General features: G+C 43.0%; 1 protein-coding gene across 4 annotated transcripts in view; it reads right to left on the bottom strand.

The window, feature by feature from the left end:
• LOC111861437 (transformation/transcription domain-associated protein) overlaps window positions 1-17,168 on the bottom strand; it is a 90,041-nt gene that overhangs the window by 56,682 nt on the left and 16,191 nt on the right. For all 4 annotated transcript variants that reach the window (XM_023845998.2, XM_023845999.2, XM_023846000.2 and 1 more), the window contains exons 13-24: window positions 15,628-15,938; window positions 14,547-14,686; window positions 14,050-14,216; window positions 13,104-13,249; window positions 12,200-12,344; window positions 9,941-10,092; window positions 7,873-7,970; window positions 6,710-6,814; window positions 5,313-5,488; window positions 3,562-3,759; window positions 2,461-2,646; window positions 278-476 (exon numbers count right to left, since the gene is read on the bottom strand). In XM_023845998.2, coding sequence (XP_023701766.1) covers window positions 278-476; window positions 2,461-2,646; window positions 3,562-3,759; window positions 5,313-5,488; window positions 6,710-6,814; window positions 7,873-7,970; window positions 9,941-10,092; window positions 12,200-12,344; window positions 13,104-13,249; window positions 14,050-14,216; window positions 14,547-14,686; window positions 15,628-15,938 — 2,023 coding nt within the window. The remainder of the gene's footprint in view (window positions 1-277; window positions 477-2,460; window positions 2,647-3,561; window positions 3,760-5,312; window positions 5,489-6,709; window positions 6,815-7,872; window positions 7,971-9,940; window positions 10,093-12,199; window positions 12,345-13,103; window positions 13,250-14,049; window positions 14,217-14,546; window positions 14,687-15,627; window positions 15,939-17,168) is intronic.

The raw sequence follows: 17,168 nt of genomic DNA, 5'->3' as shown, positions 1-17,168 counted from the left end.
TCTTCCCAAAATGTATGGCAGCCATGGCCGTTAAAGTGCGGTGCAAGTATTATGGCAGAGTTCTTGGATGTCATTTGAATCCTCATTACGGCTTTCAAAGTACATGACTAAACTTCAATTTCTTAATTTGAGTGTTGTTCTCCTTTAAAGTTTTAACTGCTGTGTGTTGTCATATCAACAAAACACATACCTGGTCAAAGGAGATATTTTTCTGATGTGATAATCATTTTATTTTTCTAGAATGCTAGGAAGCTTACAAATTTGCACAGTGACTCACCGATGGTGAAGAGTCGTGGCTCCAGTGTGGTGCAGAATGTGTTGCCATCCATGATGCCGATCTGTACATTCGCTGGCTGGTGGCGCAGGAGGTGTTTCTTTGGTGGGATCATGTCTTGGAGTAGCTCTCTGTGTGGCTCCATCACCTCTGTCACAGTCTTGTTCTGGATGCGAGCCAGGACCTCCAGCGAGTGCATTGCCTGAGGCATGTTATGTAACATTAACTGTTATGCACATCCCAACTTTCAAAAGAACATTCAGGAAAGTATGCCATAAACTCTTGATTATCCACAGAGAGAAGTAGAGTAGGTAATTAAAAACAGCGGATAAAACATAAATCTGGACACAGCTACTCTCTGCGCAAAATTCAACACTAGGAGTCACTTAACTATTAACTGGTCATGCTTATGGTCACTGAAGAGTGCAACAAAGATCTCTCTGACAGACTTGAAAGGATTCTGATGATGGTGTATACTGTACTTCTTTTGGCTTGGAGGTTGAAAGTAACAGCAGATACAGAAAGTACAAAGAATCAGCTCATAGGGCATGTTCAACCAATCCGATCAGCCAACCCAGTTTGGATATTTCTCCCATAGGAATTCCCCTCATCAATGAAGAGGTTAACAATTCAAAAATGTAATTTTTTATGAATATTAGAGGCTTCCACTACCTCTGCAAGGTTTGCTCCGGGGATTAGTCTGATTCCTGGAAGTCGCCCTGGTGGCACGATTCTTTATTCACACAGATTACGCATGCATCATCCAAGTTTTTACTTTCATTTTTAACAGAATTCCTGGAATTTAATCTATACTTATGTTTTTTACATTGTTGACATGTGCATGCTTGGCACAAAATTTTCTATCATGTCTTTTACTGTGATTTTATTCTTATTTCCCACTGATGGAACCGGTTATCGGTTGTTCATAGGTTGTTTTCTATGGACTGGGGTTTTCCCAGTGATTGAGATTAGCTCTTTCTGGTGGGCCCAACTGAGTAGGTTTATCCTCCCCTACCCACCTAAAGACAGAGAGACTCCTTGTGGTCTTTTGTCTTTTACACTAGACCATGGATGAAGTCCAAAAGAAGTAAAGATCTCTCTGTTCACTGTTAGTAAATCAGGGTAAGAAGCAACAAAATAACAGAAGAGAAAGTTGTAACATCCTGAGAAGATGTACAGTCTTGTGCAAACTGCAGTTAGGCACCACTGAAACATATGAACACAGAAAGGTGCAATGGGCAACATCTATATCATTATGGGAAGCTACAATATCTGTCCATAAAGTTCTGAGACTGATTTAATATCTTGGCTTACGTAAATGTTGGGCAATTCTGGGAAAAGGTGTTCTAAATACAGGACAATTTATGACTGGCCTATGTTATTGATGTTAGTTCACTCAACCTCTGGTACACAGCCAGGCCCAGCGTAAAAAAAACCCATGTCATTTGTCAGTTGCAGATTTGGGCTGTGAGAATGAATGAATGTTAAATTTTAAGAGCGAGGTAACTTCAAATTTCATGTGAAGCTGGGCTTTGCAGCTTCTATGTGATGCCTATGGTGATGACGTTTTATCTAGGGTGCGAGTGTTTGAGTGGCACAGACAATTCATGTTGGGCAGGGTGTCAGTGGAGGATGATACAAGATCAGGCTGGCCTTTGAGTTCCCAGAATGAAGACAACATGGTTCACATCAGAGACCATGCTGTTACACTGTGCATGTTAGTTGATGCCCTGCATATGAGTAAGTTGATCTGCCACCAAATTCTGTGAGAGGACTTGGGTAAACAAAAACTCAATGCCTGGCTAGTCCTGCACACACTCACTTGGGATCAAAAGGAGGTGTGAGCTTCAATTTCTGCTGATTTTTACATGAGGAACAGAACAATTCCATGTTCATCAATAGTATCATTGCCAAGGATGAATCATGTTGTTTCCAGTATGACCCTCAGACAAAGAGGCAAAGCACTGAATGGTGGTCAATGGGTTCACCAGCATCAAAGAAAGTGAGATGGCAGCTATTGAATACAAAGGCGATAATCATTTTTTTTACACCAGGGGTACTCTTCACCATGAATTTGTTCCACAGGGGCGAACACCCAAACGCTCCAGATTCATTAAGTAGGGATTCCACACATCATTCACAGGAACCGAATGGGAGTGACGCAGTTATATGTGAATGATATTTACCTGCTCCCTGAGTAGAGTGTTCGGGCTGGTCACTTGTCGTACAAGCTCATGTGTCACTTCAAACAGACTCTTCTGCTGAGCATTCACCGCATCATCGTTAGTTCCATCTCTCTCCACAGGAGCAGCACAACTGATGAGCATCTTCTCCAAGTTTGCCTTTGCCATGTCAACTGCACCACTTGAAACCTGTACATGCCAGTGACCACTGTCAGAACATGCACAAGTTAACCTCTTATTTTATGTACCACCAGCTTTAACAATACAAGACTCCCCATTCTGCAGAGCACCACATTTTTTATTAAGACTGTCAGAATAAAGAGCACACTTTGTCATGGGGACAGTCAGCTTCTTGAGAGGGAGAATTAAATTTTTAAATATTATTTACATAAATTTCATGTTTTGAAGTGTCTAAAGCACTAACAACACTAATAACTTATCTCACTGCACTTCTGTCCTTACAGTGGCTCCAGCAATTGTGATCACAGAGTATTGTTACATAAATAAATTATAAAGAAATACATTATGTGAACAGAAATAAATATTATTATTTATTATTATTATTATTATTGGAGGGGGTGGGTTTCCCCATGCACCACAACTAATAGTCTATTGTATGTCCCCCTTTGATATTCTACCAGTCGCCATACCCTACCGGTACTGGCGCGTGCTATCAGCCCTGTTCAGCCAACGAGGTCGGCCCTCGGTACCCGATACCTCCCCCATCTACCAGAGGCATTGGAAACTACTTGGGAGGGATTTTTGCCTAATTTTGCTCAGAGTTCTCCTAGAGAAATGAGGATCTTTTACGTGCCGTAAATCTACGACACGGGACCCACGGCTTAAAGTCCCTCCCGGAGGACTTGTTCCCTGAATTTTTCCATCCTTAAAAATTCCACGACCTCCGCAACAGAAATAAATAACTACATTAATTCATTAATACATAATTAATTATTAATTAATTAATACCAACAGCTGGCAGAATGTGTTCACAATACTATACGCTCAACAGCCACCCCCTTTCCCCTACTCCTACAGCTTGAGCAAGGATAACTGGTCAGCACTCTTGCTGTCTCCCTACAACGGGTATAACGGTGAACCTACCTCTCCTGTGAGATCCATCATGACGAACAGCAGGGCAGTGAGGAACAGGAACAGGTGTTCGTGCACCCAACGCATAGCCATGCGCTCAACCAGGAACTTGATGGCAATGCAGCCACCCAGCTTGGCATACCAGGCTCGCTCATAGCACAGCGAACACATGCGTTCTGCCAGGTACTCCATGAGGGGCAGCTGGCAAGCCTGGAACAGCAGCAAACTCTTCAGATAAGTCGCACACGTAAATATGGCTGACGAAAAGTGGGACAGACATGAATAAATCAGAGGAACAGCAGGAGAAAGCAAGGACAGAAGAGAAGAGTGTGAAGAATTAGGAGAAGGGAAAGGAGTAAAGGAAGTAGGAGAAGAATGCAGAAAAAGGGAATAATAAGTAGAACCAGAAGCTAAAGTAAGAGGGGATGCCATCACTGAGTATGTAACTACATTACCACAGTACAGTAGCAAGTACAGCCACTGCTATACAACTAATGTCTAGGGAACAGATTTCTACACACATTCCCATGACAACGAATATTCATGCAACAAAAGAAGAACCAATTTCTAAGTAACGGATGGGTAAACACACAACAATAGGGGTATTGTTAGAAACCGTGTTCTCTCTTCAGTCCGTGCAAAGTGGTTATAAAGAAGAGTTCAGTTGAGTTCCAGAGCTGGCAGTTGCAGCAGAGAACTAATCAGTTAGTTGAGAACTGAGAGAGTCTCTGGGGACGGAAGTCAAAGATGATGGCAACAGAGGAATTAGCATGTGCAAAGAAGACTTCATAGTGCACTGCAGTTAGAATGAGACTGTTATAAATCTGTTGCCAGGATACGACTAATGAAGACTGAGGACACTAGTGTCTGTAACAGTGAACTGTGAAGTGTGGTTACAGCCATAGTGCTATAATTAATTGTAGTTATAAGTTGAGTGTATAAGTGCAATAAAACCAATCATCCAATCCGAACCCCGTCTATAAGTCACGCAGCCCCTGAAACACATGATAGGATTTATTTTCTTTATGACACTATCAGTAACACAGACTATATATGTGACAGAGTCATTAAGTTCGTGGAATGTGGTTTTATTGCATCATATTACAAGGTATTCACACACACACTTACACACATCCACATCGGCCCCCAAAATAGTTGCCGTTGGCCACTATGCAAGTCTGCCAATGTTGATATAGCTGTCGAAAACATTGCTGAAACATATCGGCAGTAAATTCCCGTACAACACTTTGCGGCCATTCCACGAACTTATTGACTGTGGCAGTGTGTAGTATAAAATGGCTGGAAATAGTAGGCCTAATTTTAGGTACCATACTGGCACTTTAATGGATGGACTAAGGAAAACCATGAAAGACCTGTCAGGACAGTCGATATCCTGACTGAGATCTGAGCCAGACTTATGTTGGAAGTGTCAACTTGCTTGGTACTTGCATTATCATAGCGTTCATTTATGGTTAATTTAATGACACAGTCAGAAGCTCAGACCACACATTGCCAAATGATTGGGTGACTTATGAACTGTTAAATGTAAAGGATTGCAAAGGAAGCAGTCATGGCCTATTTAAAGGTACCTTCCCAGAATTTATCTACAGAGACCGAGTAAAATCACGAAAAGATCTTCGTAAGGATAACTAGTCTCTGGGCCAAAATTTCATTCTGGGGCGTCCCGAATGCTAATGCCTCGACCACAATGTTCAGTCTCACAGTGCTAAATGTACAGGTGTTATTGCATAAACAGTGTTTGCCTTCTGCTTGGAGCCGAGAATGTTGATGGCGGTCTCCAGGATCAGGACAAGCGCCAAGTGTCCTGGCTTGCACAACTCCTTCTCCTCATGTCCCATTATGACAGCCAGAGAGTCTATGAGCACCAGGGGGTCCATGCCCTTCAGGCTTGCCTGCTTCGATGTCATGGAGAATGGACCTGGGTGAGAGATGAAGCAGCGGCAAATCATTAAGCCAGGCCAACCGGACCCACAAACACATGAAGAGGCAGTATCAACACATTTACTTCACTGGACTACAGGTTCTCACAGCAGAGCATGTAGCACGAATGGGGGAGAAGAGGAATGCATATAGGATATTGGTGGGAAAGCCTGAAGGAGAGAGACCACTGGGAAGACCAAGGCGTAGGTGCGTGGACAATATTAAAATGGATCTTAGAGAGATAAGATGGGATGGTATGGGCTGAATTGATCTGGCTCAGGACAGGGACCAGTGGGGAGGCTCTTGTGAACATGGTAATGAACCTTCGGTTTCCATAAAATGCTGGGAAATGCACATGTACAGGTTCTCACAGCAGGGACTATGAAGAGCCTGGTCTTCCAGGTTGTAATTCCATGCAGTCTGGCAGAAGTTTACCGGTGTTTCAGTGAAATATACTGCCTACATGGCGACCATGAACAGTACAACATGCAGGATCTGAGGCTCTCACAGCGGTAGTTATGAAGAGTTCTATCTTCTGGGCTATAACAGCAGGCAGAGGTTTCGAAGGAATATGTCACCTGCTTTCACACTGTTTTCTTGCTTGGCTTATTCTTCTACCCTGAAGATGGAGGTGATATGTTCCTCTGAAATGTCAGTCGACTTTCAACGGACTGCATGTCGTGACATTCCAGAAGATGGAACTCTTCATGAATGGTGCAGTTTTCTGGACTGTAACACCACACAATCTGGCAGGAGTTCACCACTGCCTACACTTCAGAGCAGAAGAGTAAGACAGGCAAGCAGCGCTCACCTAACTCTCTTACCAGCCTGTGGCTGCATTCCTGAAGAACACAAACACAGTGAAACAGGAGATGCACAAAACAAACTGAGCATGGTGTGGAGAGTGCATGAAACTGTCACTAAGTCAACATAGTGGGGCAAGTTGGGTAAACTGCATGAGCAGCTCAGTGGGCATGCTGATGTTCCCCATGGCATGATGTGAAAACTGCTGATACGGAAATGAGAGGCACTGTGTTCTCCATACTCGCCTTGTGAGAACCTCAAATGAAACAACTTCATAACACTCCGTTACAATACACAATGTGATATCTATGCACATACTGGAAACTGGCATTGAGCCCAATAAAGACCACAGCCATTTACATTTCCTGAGGTACACGGAACTGACGACCATATTCCTCCACTGAACTGTACTCACCAGCCTGCTGCGATATCGCCACCATTGTGTAGTGACTCACGAGAAACACCATAGTGGGCAACACACACTGTCGCAACTCCTTTATGGCTGCAGCAACAAACATTCCTGCCAACACAAATGTGACCTCTTAGATACAAAGGAGAAGTAACTAAACTGACTTCCACACACTCTTCAGCGAGTTCACACGTTGGACATGGTTTTTAACACTCACAACCTATTTCTTGAAAATCAACATTAATAGTGTGACATTGATGGTGCAACAGGAAGTAGGGGTCACGTGAACTCTGCGTTCTCGTGAGTGACATCACATACCCCCACTCCTTCCATAATTACGCAACGCTCGGTAAACACCACTCGCCGCTAGGCTGTGACGTCACGCAACAGTAGGGTGTCTGTTGCAACATCATCCCTTCTGTTCCCATTTATATGCTACACGCCTGCTCCAGCTCATCTTCTTCAGTACCATTCCAAAATGTGGTGAGAAGTGCAAATTATGAAACACCCAATTATGCAGTTCTCTCCACCCTCCTGTTACTTCCTCCCTCTTTGGTTCAAATATTCTCAACACCCTGTTCACAAACACCCTCAGTCTGTGTTCTTCCCTTAATGAGAGAGACCAAGTGTCAGACCCATGCAGAAGAACAGGACAAATTACAGTTTTGTATATTTTAATCTTCATATTTTAGATACAAAATGGGAAACAAATATTCTGAACTGAACAGCAGCAAGCACCCCCCAAATTTCACATGCACTTAATTTCTTCATGAATGCAATTCTGATCAAACAGAATCTTCTCAGGGTATCAACCATGTCAGTTGGTTGAAAAATAAGAAATGTTTCAGGGACTACCTCTGTCTTCATCATCATGGTCTGATGACAAGGTCTGACTCACCTGATAAGCTGAGATTTTATTAATTTCAGTCATTGTGAATTATATTTTTGATCTGTTACTCCTGTTCTTAAATATTCAAACAGCCACATTTTCGAAGGATCTATTACCTGCCTTTATGTTATGATTTTGTCCTGCCCTGCTTCCAGAAAACTCTACGTCATGCAATTTGTACAACAACAAACAGTAATGAATTCAACATAATAACTACCTAAGAACCTTAGCAGTAACCAGCAAAGTTACTGGTATCATATGAGCTAGTGCCTCTACTTGCCTGTGACTGCCATCTGGTGAGTGGCCCTGGCCTGCTTGTCCTGTGACTTGTAAGGAATGCCCTGGATTGGAGAGATCTTCACGTGAGGATCATCAAGGCTGCAATTGCAATGTGTAGCAATAATTATACAAGGGTCCTAGTGTAAGATTTGAGGTTTTCACGGCGGTGACTATGAAGAAAGCAGTCTTCTGGGATGTGGCGCCGTGTAGACGTGTTAACCGACGTTTCGGACTATATTCAATTGTATCAGCAGAGTGCTGTCCCAGAGGACTGCTTTCTTCAAGGTTCCTAGTGTTTTACTACGACAGCAAGTGGGTAATAAAATTTTGTTTCCACTGGATCTACGATTCTCACAGCAGTGACTAGGCAGAGTAAGGTCTTGTGGGTTGTAACACCAAGTAATCCGGAGACAGTCCAACATTTCAGAGGAACATACCACCTCCATCTTCAGCGTTGAGGAGTAAGCCAGCTTGCCACCTGCTTCTATTGTTTCTTGCTTGGCTTACTTTCACTCTGAAGATGGAAGCAATAAGTCCTGCAATCTCACTCCTACTCACTATAACAAGCAGACATCACTGCAACAACATGCGCACACACTGTTCAACTCCTGCCATCTGCTGTTCCTGTACACTGGCTACCAAAGGATGAATCAAAGGCCACAAAGAGCAAAGGTATACGTAGTACAGTCAATAATCTCATGGATTGGCCGCATAGTGGTGCTGTTATGCACTACAGTGGATACATGGAGCCATGAGGTCGTGCCATGTCCATTCTTCTCTTGTCCCCGCAAGAAGCAGTTGCATGCATGGAGTGCATTCAGAAAGAAAGTCACTGCTGTGAAGGGTAGTTGTCTGCGAGAGGCAGAAATCGAGAATGTCGCAGTTTGAGCAACAGGAAAACGTGAAGTTCTGTAAAAAAAAAATTAGGCACATCCGCTAGCAAAACGTTTCAGATGATCAAGCAAGCGTATGGCGAAGAAGCCTTGGGCTCTAGTGCTGTGTTTAAGTGGCACAAACGTTTTACAGAGGGGAGAGACAGTTTGGAAGATGATGTGCATACTGGCCAGCCAAGAATAATCATAATTCCACTCAATATCCAAGAAATTGCAACTTCGGTGCATGCCAACTGGTCCCAAATGGTACATGAAATCGCAGCAGCAGCAGCAGCAGGGATTGGCTATGGTACTTGCCACAAAATTCTGTCTGATGACCTGAACACGTCTCATGTTACCCAGCACTGTGTTCCACGTGTCCTGACGCAAGACCAATGTGACAATCACATGAGCATTTGTGGTGATCTGATCAATAGTGCTGAGGAAGGTGGGACGCTTCTCAACTGGATCATAACAGGAGATGAAATACAGTGTTTTCTGTATGAACCACAACTGAAGCGACAATTGGCCACCTGAAAATCACCATCATTGCCAAGAAAGAAGAAACCGTGATAGGACAGGTCAAAAGGCAAGATAGTGCTTGAACTGTTTTCCGACTCATCTGGAACTGTTCACATGGAATTCATTCCAGAAGGAGCAACTGTAAACAAGCAAAGCTACAAGATCGCTCGTCATCTATGCAATTCAAAGCATCCTGAGCTTTGGTGCAGGTAGAACTTGCTGTTGCTACATGACAACACCCCCGAACATCGCTCTGTGCTTGTCCAAGAGAAGCTTGCAAAACATAATTTCTTTTTCTTTCCCCGCTTGAAAGAAAAGCTATGTGAGCATTGATTTCAGTTGGCTGAAGAGATCATAAGATCCCCAAAGGAAGACCTTCCTGCAAATATCTTTCAGCAGTGTTTCCAGCAGCTATACCAACGTTGGGAGACTTGCATAGCGGGCAACAGCGACTATTTTGAGGGAGGACGAGGATGTGTGTAAGTGTATGAGAGTGTCTTGCCATATGGTGTGACAAAACCACAGTTCACAAAATTACTGAGTGTAGTAGTAGCACTGCACACACCCACAATGCAGTAGTAAATTCCTAACCTGATGGTAAGGGCAGGAAAGGCTCAGTATCACTGGTACGGTGATCCTGCCGACACTCAGCGGCCTACAACTTCAGTACGGTACCTTGGGTGAGAGAAGAGCTGCTGCATCATATTCTTGTCATCATCAAGGTTCAGTGATGCAACCAAGAAACAGCGAATCACCTCCCAGCATTGCCGGCGGTAGAACGGATCTGTCGTGCTTGATTTGAGGGCAGTGAATGCTGTCTCAATGACCTGGAACACACAAGGTACAACTAACACGTGGCAATGCTGTCCAATTTGCTGGCAAGTGAACGTAAAAGCACCGTTTCAGTTACAGCAACCTGTGCGTCACCTATCACTATAACCCTAGCTGCCACAGCCGCCACCACCAGCATCTTCATCATCATTATCTTTATCTCTTCCTGTACTAGTCCTACTGAGACCTCTGTGTATACTACAAAACAAAATCCAGCCATCATTTAAAGATAAAGACACTGAAAGAAGAATAAACAAATAACAGATTAAATGGGATGGACTCATTTTGCAAATGAATGAGGAAAGAATGCCAGAGAGTGTTCTGAACATGGAACTATAAGGAAATGTGCAAGAGGAAGAACATAATCAAGAGGGGAACAACAGGTCATGAAAGAATTCACATAGATAGAAGGAAAAACATGGGAGGAAACTGAGGAGAAGGACGAGGAGGAGAGTGGAAAAACAGGGATAGATAGAGCTGCTTGGCTGAGGGCAGTTTATTTCATAACACTGTCAGTATCACAGACTATACAGCATCAAATGGCAGGAGGCTGGTAAATGCTGAATTGGAAAAGATTTGGAAGGAAGCAGTTATGGCCTAGTTTAAGTACCAATCCAGAATGTTCGCCAAGAGGGACTGAGAGAAAATATGAAAAACCTTAGTCATGACAGTTATTGTCTGTCCTGAAGTTCAAACTGAACTCCCCGTGAATACAGATCTACAGCATTACCTTCAAGACCAGTCTGTTTCAACTGAGGCTTCACTGCTAGATGACCCATGCCACCTGGAAAAGCCTACAGGAGCAGATGTCTCCCGACTGTGCAGCTTTCATAAATGCCGCCAATGTACCATTGGGTGGGCTTGAAATGGCACTGATGCAGTGTCTAGTGTCAACTGCTTTCCTATATGGTATGTTTCAGGCAAGTGGCATGCACTGGGAACAAAACTGCACTGCCGTTCTAGCGGCAATGAAGGGGGCTACCAATGCAACAAAACGTTTCTAAACATTTTCTCCTCCTGCATCATAGTTTGAGATCCTCGTGGGGCACCATCACACCAGATGCTTTCAAAATCCTGCATACCATGCTGTATGAACTCTGTTATTTGATTAGTTTCTGGAATGTGGCGCCATGCAGTCTGGTACAGAGGTACTAACATTCTGGAGAAACCTGTTCCCTCAAACTTCTGGTGAAGGTCCAGGCAGCAGGCTCCTCTGGAATGTTGGTAACCATTTACTGTTACATGGGCTCACATCCCACAAGACCACAATCTTGATACTCACTGTCCAGGAGGACTTCAAATTTCACATATGTTATTAACAAATCTGTCTTTATTCTTAAAGATTCCTTGTGTGGCTGATGAGGGTGTACAACGCTGCTCATGCTGCAGAACACATTAACCTCTCTTGGTCATGCACTTAGTGCATGCAAGTGTTCAGCTGGTTGATAACCGCATCATCACAACAGTGATATCACCAACCCCTACAATAAAATCTTGATGCCAGCCGTGCAGTAGCATCGTACATCACAATGATTACTTTTCTCTCATAAGGCATCTTCAGACCACACTTCACTGACACAGGTATTGTGAGTTATGGGTAGATAATCATAAATACTGTACTAGAATTTTTTTTTGGTTTTGTTTACCATCCACTAGGCAACAAAATTAAGATTTAAAATTTGTCACTGCAATACATGAACTGGCCTACTTGGCCAATGTCAGGTTTGTTGAAATTCGGGGTGAACTGCTGTGTTTTCACATTTAAATGTTTATAAATGAAGACAATGTAGTTCCTCCTTCTATGCCACATGCACTGTCTCTGTAACGTGCCTGTTGCTTATCTAGTGTGCAGTGTGGATGTTACTGTAAATACCAAAAACACTGACTGCAGCAGCTTGGAAGGCACAGCAGCCCCCCCCCAAAAAATTTCAAAGCACCTCAAGATAACTGCATAGGCTGAAACATGTAGTACAGTTACAGAGTTTAAAAAGATTTAATTTTAAATCTTAACATTGTTGCACAGTGGATGGTAAACAAAACCACAAATAAATTCTGATACCAACTGCCACAGTATGCTAAAATACAGCATTACAAATACTGTACCTTCTCCACGGGGAAGTCTATTGGTTTAGAGTGCTCCTGGAAGTATGCAATTATTGCTGGGCCAGGTGTTTCCTTGTCATTGTATTCCAGTTTCTGCGGTTCAATCATCATCTTGCGGTTGCCTCCGCCAAATTTGCCCAGGACCCTGCAAAAAATCGAGGACATAACTGCAGGAGCTTCCTGCCTTGTGGTCTCTGAAAAGCTGAAATGTTCAACTTTGTTACCATGTGCAGATGGTACAGGATTTCCTGAACAGTCTTTTCATTCCTTCAAAGGAGCTAGCTGTGTAGTCCAATAGAAGCTTACTGACAGTCTGGAGGAAGGTACCACCTCTATCTTCAGGGTCTAAGAGTAAGTCAATCAAGTATTACTAGGAAGCAAAGCAGAACTCTGAAATACAAGTGAACTTCTACTGAACTAAACACTTTCAAATCCCCGAAGGTAGAGCTTTTCATAGTTACCACTGGGAGAACTGGAAATCCAGAAAAAGCATCCTCTGTTGGATTAGACCATGTTTTAAAATAAGTCTTAAAATAACATAACTCAAGTATCGCCCAACTTCATTCACTATCAAGCCACTGGCTACAGGAAAATTCACTGTGGTTCAAATTATTACAGAAGAAAACAACACCCAGCAGTGTACTGAGCTGCAATTGTTCCAGAGGCAAGTCTCCAATCCATACAAGCATTATTCAAGACTGTTCCATAAGCTGAAGCCAAATGCACTACGGCTCAGGAGATTTCTGGAAAAGTGGGCCCTAATGCCACAGAGAAATATCCCATATGCCAAACCTACTGGACTCAGTTTTTGATTTAGCATTCAAACGTCTTGCAGCCACTAAGAACACTGGTCAGAGATTACACAGCATATAGTAAGTACACAAAATGAAATGGAGGCACATACCTGAATGCAACGTGTGCCACCTGGTCAGTTGGATTATGCACAGTGCGCCACAATGCCTGCATCAGATCTGCTCGTACAGGTTGAATGTGCTCATATAGGAAATCTGGCTGCAGGTTGTCCACACACAGCTCAAGTGTGCGCAGACCCTGTTACCAACATAACAACACAGACTATGTTGAGTGGACAGAAACACCAGGGCATCACAACACAGCTCAGGAATAAATGTTTCTGCATTACTTGATAGATAGCAGTGATCAGTCTCATAACCTGGCTGCTTTACCCAACAGAAATGCCTCTACAGGGAACAAAACCCCAGCAATCCAGTGGGTTTACTGAGCTATTGCACTTCATGAGTCTGCAATGGGGTTCTCTCAGAATAGCAGCCACATCAATATGGGATTCTTGTCAAGACATGCCAAGCCTGTGATGATGGAGGCGGAGATGGTTTCTCCACACTGACACGTCTCACTGCTTGAGAACACTTCACTGTATACAGTTAACATGATAGCTTCAACTCATAAAATTAAATGTCTCACTATGGCCCATTAATACTAAGCAACTGCAACAGGTTTGTACATGCACGAGCTGCTGCGCGTATTTGCACCTATCTCTACCAGTCAGACTATAGAAACCGGGTTGTAATTTCAATGGAACAGAACCACCATAACAAAATGTTTAAAAGCCAGATAGTACTTATAAAAGGTGAATAATGCCAGTGTTTCACAGGCTAAAAATCTGGTCAGATCATGAGGGCCATCAATGAGTTATTTTACTGAAGGTATGTGGCCAGTGAAGCTGATCACACTCGATAGCATACCCAGGTCAGTCTACGAAAGGGCATCCGACACTGAGGGGACACGCTTGCTACAAGTTCACCAAATATGGAAGATTTCCAAGTCTACAGATATGCAACAATACTGTCCATCCCCGTACAATAGAGGCTCACCTGGCTGATGAGAGTTGGAGAGCCATTCAGGGCTGACACCAGTGGGTCCATCAGCATGGGCAGGTAGGGCAGCAGAGAGCTTAGGCGGACAGGAACAGTGAGACACAGCTCCACAAACAGATCCTTCATATGCTGCTTGTGCAGACCACTCTGCAAGCTGTTCAGGCCTGAACACAGCAGAACAGTCACAGTGATTGCAGGATGCCAAGACCATGCATCATGTTACAAGGTTCAGACTCTACAGTCACAAACAGGAAGGAAATATGGGAGAAAGGTACTAAGAGGCTAGAGAAAGGAGGAGGAGGAGAGAAGAGGGACCAAAATGATGATGGGAAAGGAACACAGAAGAAAGGAGGTAAAGGTAGAATTCATCCTGACATTTCCTGTCTGTCATAATGGCAACAACAGAGACAAACAGTAGCAACATGAGGCAAAATATCAATATGATATCAAGAAAAAGACAAACACATGCAGATTATCTGAAGAAGCAACTTTACCTTGCAGAAGGTTGGGCAAAAGTGGAAGGAACTCCTGGTACAGGAGGTCATGGCTACCTCCACCAATAGAGCGGAACAACGCACGAAGGAGTAAGAAGTAGTTGTAGGGCTCTTTAGCACTCATTGCTAGTTCCATGGACCTGCAATATAAGCAGCAGAAATTTCAGGCAAGGCATCCACCAAAGGGTTCTCAGGGATCAGCCTTATATTTAACCCTTTACCTACAGAGTTTTTAGGCAACAGGCCACTCCCCTTTCTTCAGGGGCTAAACTTTTCATGATGCATGTAGGACTAGGGCTTCACAGCTATATATGATTCAAAAATTCTTTCACAGATGGCACTGCAAAGGTACTTCAGCTTCTATCCTGAATATGGTGGGACCACCGCTATTACAGAATAAGATGGTTATTAGAATGTGCTACAGAAGGCCGGATGGGAATTGCCTAGGCCTCTTTGTATTTAGTTTTTTTTTCTTACAATAAAAAAAATATATCCTGAATATGGTGGCAGCAGGTTCCTCAAAAATGCTGGTAACTACCTACAAGGTTACACAGTGTCACATTCAAGACCACTGCAATGTAACTATTAAGCATCTGAGAATTAAGACTGGAACTAGAATTTTCCCTGCTAGACCAATTCACTGCATTCACAGTTCATTCAATGATAAATTTTTATACAGCCTTGTATTTTACAAAATTCAATTCTAGGGCCATGTCCGTTCTCACCATGGGCTACCGGAGGGGGGGGGGGAGACAGATTGTATCAACAGGCTGATTTGTGCTACCATTGCTAACCACTATGCTTGTGACAGATGATGAAGTCTGCATGTTAGTGTCCAGAGCAAAATCAGTTTTCTGAAAACTCTAAAAGCATGAGACAGAAAAACTGATGTACAAATCAAGATCTTTTTTTTTTTTTTAATTTTATCTAAAATACTGGAGAAATGAAAATTTCTTCTTAATATTCACTGATGCGGAAACGTCAAGTTTCAGACAGAACAATGTCTATCAAGGAAAGCGGCAAACTGCCCACAGCACATCTATGTGCCACACATTAAAGACAAAGTAACCAAGACTTGAACCTGTTGACAATCTGATGCAGGTGGGGCCGAAGCATGTGCTCGTTCTCGGCTGGGAACAAGCTCACGCTCCCAAACACCAATTTGAATAGTTTCAGGTACAGGTTACTGCGCTCCACATTGCTTCCCATCTCTTCCATCCGCTCCAACAGGTACTCCACTAGCACCGTTGCAAAGATGGGCGATGTTGTCGGATTCGACAGGAATGAGTTGCCAACTACCTGCAGTGCAAAGTTTCGGTAGATACGATCCACCATGTAGTCGACTGTGGTGGAGAATATCTCCTGGAAAGTCTGCGGGTTCATCATTGAGAACTGGAAAATCCAAAATTAAAATACATAGTTATAAAGAAATTAATAAGTTTTACTGCCATTGCTTCTCAACTTCGCTTCAGAATGTGCCTTCAGGAAGGTCCAGGAAAACCCGGTGGGACTGAAATTAAATGGGACACATCAACTGTTCGTTTATGCTGTTTATGTGAATCTACTGGGAGATAACATAGATACCATAATGAAAAACACACAAACTTTAATTATCACCAAAATGAAGGGCAAAATCATGACATACAGATGGCTAACAGATCCTTTGAAAATGTGGCAGTATATAGATATTTGGGAATGACAGTAACAAATCAAAATTTGATTCGGGAGGAAATTTAGAGGAGACTGAATTTGGGTAATGCTTGCTACCACTCAGTCCAGAACCTTTTGTCTTCTCATCTGCTGTCTAAAAACGTAAAAATTAAAATATACAAAACTACAATTTTGCCCGTGGTTCTATATGGGTGTGAAACTTTGTCTCTCACATTGAAGGAGGAACACCATGTTTGAGAACACAGTGCTGATGGGAATATTTGGACCGAAGAGGGATGAAGTGACAGGAGGTTGAAGTAAACTCCACAATAAGAAGCTTTATGACTTGTACTCTTTGATCAAGTGTAATAAGAATCATCAAGCAGGATTAGATGGGCAGGATATGTAGCACGAATATAGAGAAAAGGACTGTATTTAGGATACTGGTAGGAAAGCCAGAAGGAAGACCAAGATCTAAGTGGGAGAATAATACTAAAATGGATCTTAACCCATTGCCGTGGTTCAACGTGTATGTTTCGNGAAGACCAAGATCTAAGTGGGAGAATAATACTAAAATGGATCTTAAAGATAGGATGGGGTGGTAGGAACTGGATTGATCTGGCTCAGGATAGAAATCAGTGGAGGGCCCTTGTGAACATGGTAATGAACCTTCAGGTTCCATAAAACGTTGGAAAATTCTTGGGTAGCTGCACAATTGGTGGCTTTTCAAGGCCAACTCAGCTCCACAGAGTTAGTCATTAATAAGATTTGTAATCTGAAGGACTTCTTCCTTTTCTTCGTACATGACAAAGTACAGAATGTGAAAGCACATGAATTGGATTGCTTGTGCATGTGCAAGAGACAGGTCAAGTATACACACTTGTGCCTTACATAGCGAAGGTCAAAAGACTATATAGAATCATCTGGAAATGGAATGGATGCAGACGGACTTACAGCCTGAACATGACTGAC

Source organism: Cryptotermes secundus, unplaced genomic scaffold (assembly GCF_002891405.2).
Source record: "Cryptotermes secundus unplaced genomic scaffold, Csec_1.0 scaffold693, whole genome shotgun sequence".
Lineage (NCBI taxonomy): Eukaryota > Metazoa > Arthropoda > Insecta > Blattodea > Kalotermitidae > Cryptotermes > Cryptotermes secundus.
This window is presented reverse-complemented; position numbering and strand designations above follow the sequence as displayed.